General features: G+C 46.0%; 3 protein-coding genes across 3 annotated transcripts in view; 2 read left to right on the forward strand and 1 right to left on the reverse strand.

Moving 5' to 3' along the window:
- fnta (farnesyltransferase, CAAX box, subunit alpha) overlaps nucleotides 1–10,354 on the forward strand; it is a 144,039-nt gene extending 133,685 nt beyond the window's left edge. The window contains exons 2-10 of the mRNA XM_076162884.1: nucleotides 7,341–7,496; nucleotides 7,889–7,974; nucleotides 8,122–8,236; nucleotides 8,390–8,494; nucleotides 8,634–8,760; nucleotides 8,859–9,007; nucleotides 9,299–9,361; nucleotides 9,480–9,660; nucleotides 9,750–10,354. Of these exons, the coding sequence (XP_076018999.1) occupies nucleotides 7,369–7,496; nucleotides 7,889–7,974; nucleotides 8,122–8,236; nucleotides 8,390–8,494; nucleotides 8,634–8,760; nucleotides 8,859–9,007; nucleotides 9,299–9,361; nucleotides 9,480–9,660; nucleotides 9,750–9,896 (1,101 nt within the window). The 5' untranslated portion in view covers nucleotides 7,341–7,368 and the 3' untranslated portion in view covers nucleotides 9,897–10,354. The remainder of the gene's footprint in view (nucleotides 1–7,340; nucleotides 7,497–7,888; nucleotides 7,975–8,121; nucleotides 8,237–8,389; nucleotides 8,495–8,633; nucleotides 8,761–8,858; nucleotides 9,008–9,298; nucleotides 9,362–9,479; nucleotides 9,661–9,749) is intronic.
- pin4 (protein (peptidylprolyl cis/trans isomerase) NIMA-interacting, 4 (parvulin)) lies at nucleotides 50–1,569 on the reverse strand. Its single transcript, XM_076162813.1, has 4 exons — nucleotides 1,236–1,569; nucleotides 1,041–1,108; nucleotides 635–754; nucleotides 50–428 (listed from the first exon to the last, which is right to left on the reverse strand). Exons 1-4 carry the CDS (start codon nucleotides 1,279–1,281, stop codon nucleotides 270–272), a joined length of 393 nt encoding a protein of 130 aa, XP_076018928.1. The 5' UTR covers nucleotides 1,282–1,569; the 3' UTR covers nucleotides 50–269.
- On the forward strand, nucleotides 1,870–6,534 carry aup1 (AUP1 lipid droplet regulating VLDL assembly factor). Its single transcript, XM_076162812.1, has 12 exons — nucleotides 1,870–2,123; nucleotides 3,052–3,189; nucleotides 3,285–3,435; nucleotides 3,580–3,767; nucleotides 3,913–3,985; nucleotides 4,165–4,238; nucleotides 4,448–4,514; nucleotides 4,795–4,897; nucleotides 5,005–5,142; nucleotides 5,556–5,692; nucleotides 5,901–5,989; nucleotides 6,139–6,534. The coding sequence occupies exons 1-12, from the start codon at nucleotides 2,083–2,085 to the stop codon at nucleotides 6,182–6,184; spliced, it is 1,245 nt and encodes a 414-aa protein (XP_076018927.1). The 5' UTR covers nucleotides 1,870–2,082; the 3' UTR covers nucleotides 6,185–6,534.
- Nucleotides 10,355–11,494: the final 1,140 nt, after the last annotated feature.

Here is an 11,494-nt window from a genome sequence, read left to right on the forward strand (position 1 = left end):
ATCAAGTGGACTTCTAAGCTGATTCCTTTCTGAACAGTGGAGAAAGACGTGATGTGAAAAAGCATTTATTGGGCCAACTGAGTTTTGAATCCAACAAATCATACCAGCATACAAAGAACGATCCAGTGAATTGAGTGGGATGAATTAAAATCATCAGAGCTCATTGACATTTTTTTCTCTATTATCTCATGAGAAATAGAAGCATTAATAATAATAAGAAGCAATATGTGAGGGCCATGTCCAGGTTTAAAGCACTGAGTCGTCCATGTTCACTTCTTCCCCTCCACCATGATGATGTGGTACCCAAACTTGGTCTTGACAGGAGGGTCTGTGTAGACGGGTTTATCCATGGAGCTGACCGACAGGGCGAAGGCTGCATCCTGGAAAGGTCCTACCATCGACCCTCGCGTCATCCAGCCCAGATCACCCTGTCAGGAAGGAACAGCCATGAAGGTAACACACACATGAACAGCAGGAGGTACACATGAAGATGTTCATCGATGTTCTTCAACCTGCTGCTACATTTGTGAACAGATCCTCAACATAAAGGCTTGTGCCACCACATGCCGGAGGGAGGGATAGGTAGGTTGACTTTGTTAATAGTGTGTGTGTGTGTGTGTGTGTGTGTTCTTACTCCTTGTCGAGCTTTGTCTTCACTGAACTGCGTCGCTACTTCACTGAATCGGACTCCGGCTTTCAGCTTCTCCATTGCCTCCATGCTCTTTCCGTGCTTTTCACAGAGGATGTGTCGAACCTGAAGAGAGACACACACAGCACCAAAAAAATACACACAGGCAAGATGAAGATGTGTAAGGAGATGAAATATAGGTTATAGATTTTCTTTAAGGACAAATCTCAGTCATGATTCCCAGTGGTACATTTTTATTTCCTCTGTGCTCCAAAGCTGATGTCTAACATGTTTGTCTCCCATTAGTAAAGGACGCACAAGCTAGTTAAAACAGATAAGACGGTTGTTTATCCCTTTACGCCTTTCAGAGCCGTTTTACGGCAGAAGAATGCATTTGATTGACGTGACAGACCTTCACAGCAGTGCCTCCTTTTTGTGTCTTTTCTTTCTTGTCAGCGTCTTCACCTCCTGTCGCAGCTCCTGCACAGGAATGGTAAAATAACAGACGCTACATTTGAGCTACTGGTAAGCTACGAGCTAGCAACTGTTGTTAACTTTTAATTCAAGTGTATTTTTTCACAGGTGGGTGAAGGTAAACAGCACTAACCTTTACCACCTTTAGCGCCTTTTCCACCTTTCCCCTTGGGTGGCATTTTAAATGAACGTTTAATAAAATTCAAGCAATACTGCAAACAGAAACGATGCTGTATTGGAATAACATGCGCAGCGGTTCTTCTTCTTTGGGTTATTTGCAGTATTATTAACCGGCGCCTGACGTGTATGCTGTCACCTAGTGTACCAGCGTGTTATAGCATCTTATTGTCTTTGTTTCGTTAAAAACACTTTAAATAGTGTGACTCCTCATATAATTAATCTCAAGTTCGTTTTTGGCCGTTACAAGTTCCACCCGCGGCCTATTTAATGTGTTCAATCCCCGTGAACCTACTTTTCTTCTTCTCGTAAAGAAAAGAAAATAAAGCCTTAACGAGTTTTTGGAATCATTTGAGACTTCCAAACTTAACATTGAATGTAATGCATCTTATTGATAATGTTGGAATTTCTTTTATATATCGAAAAAATGCCAAGTGGTGTCTGAAGAATAACTGATGGAAGTTGTTATTACAGTGAAACAAAACTGAAACACAGTGCCAAATACAACCGCTAGGGGGCGACGCCTTTGTCGTGCCACTTGTTTTTGTAATTTCTAACGTCTTTATCTAGAAAAAAAACGGCCGGAAGTGGCTCCACGCGAGCAGCTAGCAGCACAAACAGCTGTTGAGACTCGGGCGCTCCGCCGTCCAACATCCAGACTTTAGCTGCCCGTTTAGCGCCTGATGCCGCCGTGAAAGTTATGTCTCATTTATCCTCACGGAGCAGACCGTGTGTGTGTTCTTAGCGTTCGCCTCCGAGCAGACGGCAGACCGACCGACGGACGGACGGACAGACAGGCAGACATGGAGACTCGGGGGATCGAAGACATGTTTGACTTTCGTCGGTAAGTCAGCTAACGTCAGCTAGCTACTGTTAGCCGCCGAGCTAACCCGAAGCTAATGACAATACTCAGAACGGACCGTGCTTCGTGTTAAAGAGCTTAAACTCTACATAATGTCATAATAATGTCCCGGTGAATCATTCGTGCATCGCTCGAAGTAACTACCGTCCCGCTGGCGCCGTCAATTCTGCAACATTTTTGTGGCTTGTTAGCGGACTGTGATGATGACGTTAATAAGCTAATGTTTGGTTTCGTGCTACTGCAGCTGTGACGTCATCTTTGTCGTGTTCTGGACGCGATTCCGCTATTCAGCCAACTTTAGGTGATAGTTAACGACCGCGTGGCTGAATTAGTGCAAACAAACCCAAAAAGACTCAGAATAAGACCCTCACAGATGGTCTAAGACTCTAATAGGAGACTCTCCACCATCTTAACTTCTTATTTCGTTACGTCAACCCACACGTAGTAACGGGTGGAGAGAGAAAGCGAGTGTGTGATGGTGGAGTCACAGCGAAGGCAAGCGAAGAGGTGAGTAGTTTGTCTGATAGGAAAGATGAGGCAGGTTTCCCCCAAAGAAGTCGCATGTTTCTGCTGCTGCTGCTCATGTTTCCCCTCGTATAAATGTAAATACACAAAGATAAATGTCCCGAGGGAACTTGAGAATTTGGCATTAATGTCTTTTATCTTTGCAATCCGTCACATCAGGATTCAGTTCAGTATTAAACCAGGTTCAATCTTCAAACTGACAAGGGACAGAGACGGCAAAACTCAGGAGTGTCAAGAGTAAAAAGTGGAAATTGTTGTTTTTATTTAGAGACACAGGGAAGATCAAAGTTGAAGAATGAGCCAGAAAACAGATGTGAACACTGAATGTGGAGTTGTTGCTCAGTACAGATGTGTGTGTCTGTATGTGTGTGTCTCCTCTCTGCAGGCTTCCCAAAGATGGCCTAGTTTTCCTGCTTTTGCTGATTTACTTCCCAGTCGGCCTTTGTTTGATGTTAATCCGGATCTTTGTTGGCGTTCACGTGTTCCTGGTCAGCTGTGCACTTCCAGAATGTTTTGTCAGAAGGTGAGAGTTCACACATTTCACATTTTTATTAAAGGTAATGATGACACAAGCGTCTCAAACTCATGAATCTATTTCTCCTTTTTTCTGATATTCAGGTTTATTGTTCGGACGATGTGTTCGGTGCTCGGCATGCATGTAAGACAGCAGAACCCTCGCTCCAGAGACGTAAACGCCAAGCTCTACATATGTAACCATGTGACAGAGTTTGACCACAACATCATCAACCTCCTAACCCCCTGCAACACGGTGAGCAATGGCCCTTTGTTTCTCTTCACAGCTGGTCTGACTCTAGTCTGAGGCCATTTTAAAGTTAGTTGTTTTGGTACAGAATGATGAGTTAACGGCAAAGGGAGCCGGTTGGTGTTTTCTGACCCGTGTCTCTCCTTGCAGCCCCAGCTGGAGGGCTCCACAGGCTTTGTGTGTTGGGCCAGAGGCTTCATGGAGATGCCTGCAGCGTCGGGCCGTGGAGCGGTGGGAGAGTCTCTCCAGAGTTACTGCTCCACCGAGGGGACGCTGCCTCTGTTGCTGTTCCCTGAGGAGGACACCACTAACGGCCGCGTCGGCCTGCTCAAGTTCAGGTTGGTGGGAACATAAGAAGCAGCAGAGCCCCTTGGCCAGTTGCCCTTCATCCCCCGGGGCTGTGAGCTCACGGTGAAGGACTCTAGCAGATGTTTCCCACTGCTCCGCTCCCTGGAGGTTAACGCTGACCCTCTTCTCTCTCAGCTCCTGGCCTTTCTCACTGATGGAGTCCATTCAGCCTGTGGCCTTACGAGTGACCAGACCCCTGATTGCTTTGGTAATAATGTTAACATCAAACATGTTCTCCGTCACTAGATAGTAGCCCTGAATATACAGTATACATGGGTATGGAGATGAGTCCCTCTGACAGCTTGATGACTTGTAGTTGAGTTGAGTCTCTGTTCTCCTGCAGTAACAGCATTGACGTGTGTGTGTGTGTGTTCTCTCCGCACACAGAGCACACCTGATTCCAGTTGGCTGACGGAGCTCTTGTGGACCTTCTTTGCTCCCTGTACAGTGTATCATGTAAGGTACTACATAATTTCTATCATTATTTCTATCAGCAAGAAGATCAGACAGACAGACAGACAGATAACTCAGACCCAAACTCATTGTCATTTGTTTTTCCTCAAACTGAGAGGGTTTAGTGGAGAGTTCAGTGATGTCATTCTGAGAGCCTGTGGCTGGATGCAGGCTGATGTTCCCTTTGTGTTTGTTTTTCTTTGGCTCTTCCTCCCAGTTGGCTCCCAGCAGTGTCCAGGCAAGACACCGAGTCCGACCAGGAGTTTGCCAACAAAGTCCAGGAGGTAAAACCGCAACTTGTTAGATTCACATTAGGCTCAAATTCATAAATGTGTGTTTACAATGTACTTTCCACTATCAGAAACACACACAACCTTCCCATGAAATTCTGATTAGAAATGAATGTGGATGAAACAGAACTGAAGACGGTTCAGTCTGTGTGTTTTCCCTGTATTGAGGCGGCTCTTACAGTCTAATGGCAGCAGTCTGAGCAGACAAACAGCTCTCATTACGTCTGGTTCCATTTCTCACTTTAGTCACCGTGGTAATTGGTTGTCTTTCCAGCTGCTGGCCTGTGAGCTCGGCTTGGTCTCCACCAAAATCACTAAAGCCGATAAAGCTGAGCACATCAAAAGGAAACGACACGCGGTGCCACAGACGCCTGCAGGTAAGCAAATCCTCTCACATCCCACTCCAGCTAATGGGGTTTGATGAACTTGTTTGTTGCTTTGTGGGGGATTCTCACGTGGAGCTGTGGTTTCCCCCCCTAACTAGCTGTCAGACCAGGATCCATCCGCCTCGGCTTCATGGTGCAGAGCTCTGCAGCAGAGGAGCACAGGATCAGTCGGATGGCCCAGCAGGTGAAGGATGTGCTGCCTCATGTGCCACTGAATGTCATCACAAAGGACTTAGGTATGGAACACACACACACACACACACACACACACACACACACACACACACACACACACAGGGTCTTTGTAACGGCCAGAGGTGAACCCATTGATTGGTTTTTCAGTGTGTGTTAATGTGACATCATTGCTGTAAACTTTGTGAGTCTGGATGGCATCACAGTTGTAACTTTGTTTATTGGGTAATAACACTTTGTTCATTTGATGGCATCAACATCGTTTCTCTAAGTAGATTTATATCAGCTGGTGGAAGCAACAGTTTTGTGACAGCATAATAGGACGCACACTTGACTTTGTGATTGCGTGTTTTCATTTTCAAGGGAATTGATTTAGGTCTTCAAGGTTTTCAAGGCTTAAAGATTTGGTTTTCGTGTATTTGAGCTCCAAAACTGAACAGTTGTGTCTCCCACACAGAGAAAACCAACTGTGTGGACACCACTATAACCAATCTCCTGGAGAACAAGGAGGAACCTCAGATGGAAGATTCTGGGACGTCTACGTTTGGGCTTTCGACGAACACTTACTCATCCGGTCCTGCTCCCACTATAAAGGTAGATCAGGCTCTCTGCTTTAAAGGACAGTTTCCAGTCTCAACGTGGACAAAATAAACATTCGATTAAAACATTTTGGGAGAGTTTAATCTGCAGAGAAGAGTAGCTTGGATGGGATTGGATACGTTTGATTGGATCACGTCCAAATGTCGACCATCAAGCTTTATGGTTTCACTAAATTTACAAAGGCTTCACTTTCCTCCCACAGCCGGCTGCCAAGTCCTTTGGGAAATCACCAACTGACAGACATTTGTCTCTCCAAGAGAGGAAAGAAGCTCTGTATAATTTTGCAAGAAGGTGAGATGTTCCGTCCATTAGCACTGCCAGATAATGAAGTGTAAACTAAATTCCAAACTGATCTGTACTGAACTGACCTATAGTCCTGTTCAGTCCTATCTGCTGTAGGAGAAACAGTAACTTTGTGCTTTTGTCTCTTTCTCATCCAGACGCTATATCGAGAAACACGGATTGGATGAAGAGAACATTCAGTGAACACACTTTGGGTCAAGCCGTCATTGGAAACTTATCAGAAAGAAAAGTTCATCCAACTTGCATAGCTGTCTAATTTGAATGGAGATTTCACTTTCTGTCACAAGGTTTTGTTGAGAAAAAGTTTTTTTTTTCTTTTTTTTTAAAATTGCAAATCTGTAGGAAGTCTTCTGAACATGTGTAAGTCAGTGCGATGTGATTATGCATGTATTCAGTTCCTCATTCTGGCTGATACATCATTTTGATAACAATTTGTATTATGATTCACTGACTGTAAATCATCTATTTATTTTTATAATGTCCAGAGTTGTCAATGAAAATAAAGTTCAGCTTGACCTGCTTTTAAGAAATTATTTCAATTTTATTCTCAGTCAGTTGTACTTTATTGATCCTAGTAAATTCATTTAATAAACCTGTCCCAGCTGTTAGCAGTGGCCAGACGGACCAAATCCAGGTCCACAGCCTAGTGCCTTGATCAAAGGCAACGGCAGGCGCATGAACTCGACGTGTGTTTTGTCATATTTCTTTTTAGTTTCTGCCTGCTTTCCTATAAATGCAACACAACGAAATCCAGCCACAAGAGAGCGCAAGAGATCAGATTCTTACTCGGCTTAGAAGCTCAATCAGTCTTTCCTTCCATTCCACGACACACTCAAATTAATGAGCAGCAGTGTTACGTTCAATTCAAATGTAAAGAGGTCGAGTTAGAAAACATTTCTTGAACTAAAGGTCCAGAAGATCATAATGTCGAACTATTTAGTGTGATATGTTTAAGTAGCGACCAATAAATTCTAAATATAATTACAAACAAACGGGCACTCTGTTTTTCCCGTCTTCTAGTAATTGAAGTTTGTTTCCTTCACATTTGAATTATTGTGCCTTTAAACCAAAACTTGTATAACAGGGGTTCCATGATAAGCCCCCCTATACCTTAGGTTCCAGCCAAGGCCCCCCAAATGTAAGACATGTTATTAAACACAGCGACAATAGGCTACTACAACAAAAAAGAAAATAGGTAAATGTGAAGCAGTTACTATAACAACACTGAGTCGAAACCCACAGAACCGAGCGTGAGATCCGAGCAACCCCATAATTTCCCACTGCGCGTGAACGCAGCTTTGCGTCGCGCCTGAAACGACGCTTGCTCTAACTCTAAGTGTCGCTGGTGGAGCTAGCACAGCTTAGCAATGTCGGCTGTTGAAGACATTTCAAGCGAATCCGTAGGAGTGAAAGAGAACACAGACTATGACGTGGAGGCGGACGGACACCTCGGATCTGAATATGGTGCCGACCCGTCGCGATATTCACTTTACAGGTAAGAAAGCTCGGTTTTCCATGAACGTTTGGGCGGCTAGCTGCTAGCTCGGGTGCTACAGTTAAAACACCGCCTCGCTCACAGTAACAACATGGAAACTAACCAAAGTTTACAGGGTTATAAACGTGTTTAGTGCCTCATACATGTCACCTCAAACAACAGTACATGTCTAACTGTAACATTGGTGTTCCAGTCCACATTTAAAGCGTTGGACGTTGAGATTTGTCGCGCATATAGACGAGTTATTAACGTATTAAAGCTTATTATTGAGTTGTAGTACCGTGAACGTCACACCGCTTGATCTGGTTCATCATGGTCAGACATGTTCTGACAGCAGCACCCAGGTAACACACACAAAGTAAAAGGTGTGTGTGTGTGTGTTTGTGTGTCAGAGAGCGGAAGGAGTGGGCCGACCTGGAGCCGGTACCGCAGGATGATGGACCGAACCCTGTGGTGAAGATCGCCTACTCTGAGAAGTGTAAGAACACACACACACACACACACACAGTCCATAGAGGACTCCAACTCCAATGAAAACAGCCTGATGTGATGTGTATGTGTGTGTGTGTGTGTGTGTGTGTGTGTGTTTGGGTGTGTGTGTGTGTGTGTGTTTCTCTCCCCACAGTCACAGACGTTTACGATTATTTCCGCGCGCTGCTTAAGAATGATGAGAAAAGCGACCGAGCTTTTGCCCTGACGGCCGACGCCATCGACCTAAACGCTGCAAACTACACCGTGTGGTGAGTGAAAACAGGCAGAGGGCGGAGCTACACCTTTATATTCACACGCATCAGCACAAATGCATCTGTTACTGTTTAGAGAGGAGGTAAGACTTGTAAACATCCAGTTTACTGTCTCAAATTACAGGAGTCTTGTGTGTGTGTGTTCTGCAGGCACTACAGGCGAGTTCTCCTGCAGGCTCTGGCCAAAGATCTCAGGGAGGAGATGCGCTACATCACTGACATCATCAGGGATCAACCCAAGAACTACCAAGTGTGGTGAGCAGCAGCAGAGTTTAGTTTGATTGTTCTCCATATGGATTCTGTGATTGTGTGCAGATGAGTCTCACCTCATTGTGGAGCTTCATGCAGACCTCAGGTGGCGCTGTCTCACACACGAAGGTTTCCCCTCCTGCAGGCATCACAGGCGCATGGTGGTGGAGTGGCTGAAGGATCCCACAGAGGAGCTGGAGTTCATCGCAGACATTCTCAGCGAGGACGCCAAGAATTACCATGCCTGGCAGCACCGACAGTGGGTCATCCAGGTGAGAGACAGGCCCAGAGCTCCGCCCACTCAGAGCTCCGCCCACTGAGAGTGCTCGGGTTTGGTTTGTCTCACACGTTTCTCTTGTTGGCCGTGCAGGAGTACAAACTGTGGGACGACGAGCTGGAGTTTGTGGAGCGTCTTCTGGAGGAGGACCTGAGGAACAACTCGGCCTGGAACCAGAGGCACTTTGTCATCTCTCACACCACCGGCTTCTCCGACCCGGCGGTGCAGGAGAGAGAGGTTCAGTAAGTACAGGAACACAAAGCTTCACTGTCCGGGCGTCACTAACATAGTAGGGGAGGTAGTAACTCAGTGGGTAGAGCTTCCGCTTGGGAACCGGAGGGGCGCCGGTTCGAGCCCCTGCCGAGGTGCCCCTGAGCAAGGCACCAAACCCTCAATTGCTCCCCCCTCTGCGAAGGGTGGTAATGTAAGTCGCTTTGGATAAAAGCGTCTGCCAAATGCTCGTAATGTAATGTAATGTAACATGCATCCCAGTTGACCCTCTCTCTCTCTCTCTCTCTCTCCTCTTGGCGTAGGTATTGTCTCAGCCAGATCAGAAAGGCTCCACACAATGAAAGTGCATGGAACTACTTGAAAGGGTAAAACAGCAGCAGACATCAGAGCCCAGCGTGTAAAGATCTGAATGAAGGATTAAAGCTTCTCTCTCTCTCTCTCTCTCTCTCTCTCTCTCTCTTCCTTCCCTCTCCCGCCTCCAAGGACCCTGCAGGATGGAGGTCTGTCGTCTCTGCCCGGCCTCCTGCAGAAGGTGGTGGAGCTGAAGGAGACGCACTGCTCCCCGTACCTTCTGGCGTTTCTGTTCGACTGCTACGAGGACGCGCTGGAGAGCGGCAGCCAAGAGAGCGGCGACCAGAAAGAAACCTTACAAAAGGCCTTAGACGTACGATAAGATGGGATGAACCTAAGAGACTCGGTGAAGCTCAGAGAGTCGGATGTTGATTACTGATCCTCCTCTGTGTTTCCCCGTAGGTCTGCCAGCTCCTGGCGCAGGAGAAGGACACCATCCGTAAAGAGTACTGGCTGTTTCTGGGAAGATCTTTACAGAGCAGATTCGGAGCCGGCGGCGACACAAACGAGGCCGAACCTTCAGCCGGCGGTCAGGAGGAGCTGAGCTAAACGTGCTGGAGACCTTACAGCGTCTCCACGGTTACTGCTTCATCAACACGAGACTGACATCAAACCCACAGAAGACGGAACCTTAAAGTCAGATCTTTCCCCATGTAAATATTTATACAGATGTTATTATGATTCTGTCAGCTTCAACTTTATCTGAATCAGTTTGTACACACTTAGCTGATCATTGTTCCACGACGACGAACAGCATCGGTTTCCCTTCCTCCTCAACATGAATCAGTGACTTCATATCAGATAAGACCAACTTATTTATATTTGTTAAAGCAGTGCGTAAAACCATGGGAAAAACTTCCTACCTGCTGCTGGCGCTCCGGCCCAAGCCCCGCCTCCTCCACTCGACCACCTGAGAACAAATGTGTCGGAACTGTGTTCACCTGTACGACCAATCAGATATCAGAACATTGTGATGTGTGAATAAAGAATCGTAACAAACTAAAGAAGCTTTTGTATTGAATGTGTGTTTCTTTGTCACTTGACTTCCTACACACATTCTGACTTCAACCTGTTCAGAACTTTCAGGCTTAAAATCCCCATTGAAACACATTCTTCATCTTCATACTTCCAGGCAGAGAAACCTTTTCTGCCTTTCAGCGAAAACTATTCCTGAAGTTTCCTCCTCTGGCCCAGTGTTTATTTTTCAGCTGGAGAATTATCAGCAATTGCAATCCCAGTGCATTTCCTTCAGTAAAGGCATTTGTAGTGATGTAGTGATATTATCTTAGGAACAAAGGATCATCAGGTCATCCTGCAAACCGGTGAAGCTATTTTGACACATTTCAAATGAGGAATGACAAAGAAAGAAACCTTGAATTCCTCAGCATGGAGCTCCGGCATCCTGAGGCCTCAGACTCATCATGACGGGGCTGACAGGGCGAGAGTCTGAGCCCTGGGTAATGAAGCCTCGGCTCGTCTGATCAATAACCTTCAACCTTCACCTTTGTCTACATTCATCCATCCATCCCCCTCCTCCTAGTCTCTCTCTTTTATCAGTTATCTATATGATGGGTTGTTATTTCTGTCTCGCGTTCCCAGATGAAAGTGAACGAACCGCACACACACATCAGCATTCACAAAGTCCTGGATTCCCTTGGAGCTACAGAATGGATTTACTCCACCAGATGCAGCTGTTTCTACTTGTACATCTCCTGTTTCTAAGTAAGCAGCCAGAGCGCCAACAGTACGAGCTGAAAAACTAATTACAGCTCCTCTGGACACTTCAAGCTGGAGTAACACTGCAGGCTTTCTTTGCTTTTCCTCCTCGGCGTGAAAGGAACCGAGCGGCCAACGAGATCTTGGACGAGAACGCGCGTGTGAGTGGACTTGATTATGACGTCATAATTGCGAGGTGGCAGTGTAACAGGACGTAAAGAATACAAGAGTCTGTACAGTACTGAACCACATCAGGCACCCGCTGCAATGCTTTTAGAGCTGGGTTGTAAGGACAGCGCTCTCTAGTGGCGGCGCTGTTTAGGTTTACAAAGATCCAACACTTTAGGAAGCTGCTGAAAACTCCTGTACTTCTTGTTGAGGTCCATTGTCTCATTGTCCACATGGATGTCTTCAGTCCTATAAGCTTGTTA

This window comes from Genypterus blacodes, unplaced genomic scaffold, assembly GCF_046128005.1.
Source record: "Genypterus blacodes isolate CSIRO-AG114 ecotype Tasmania unplaced genomic scaffold, CSIRO-AGI_Gbla_v1 ptg000128l_1, whole genome shotgun sequence".
Taxonomy (NCBI): Eukaryota; Metazoa; Chordata; class Actinopteri; order Ophidiiformes; family Ophidiidae; genus Genypterus; species Genypterus blacodes.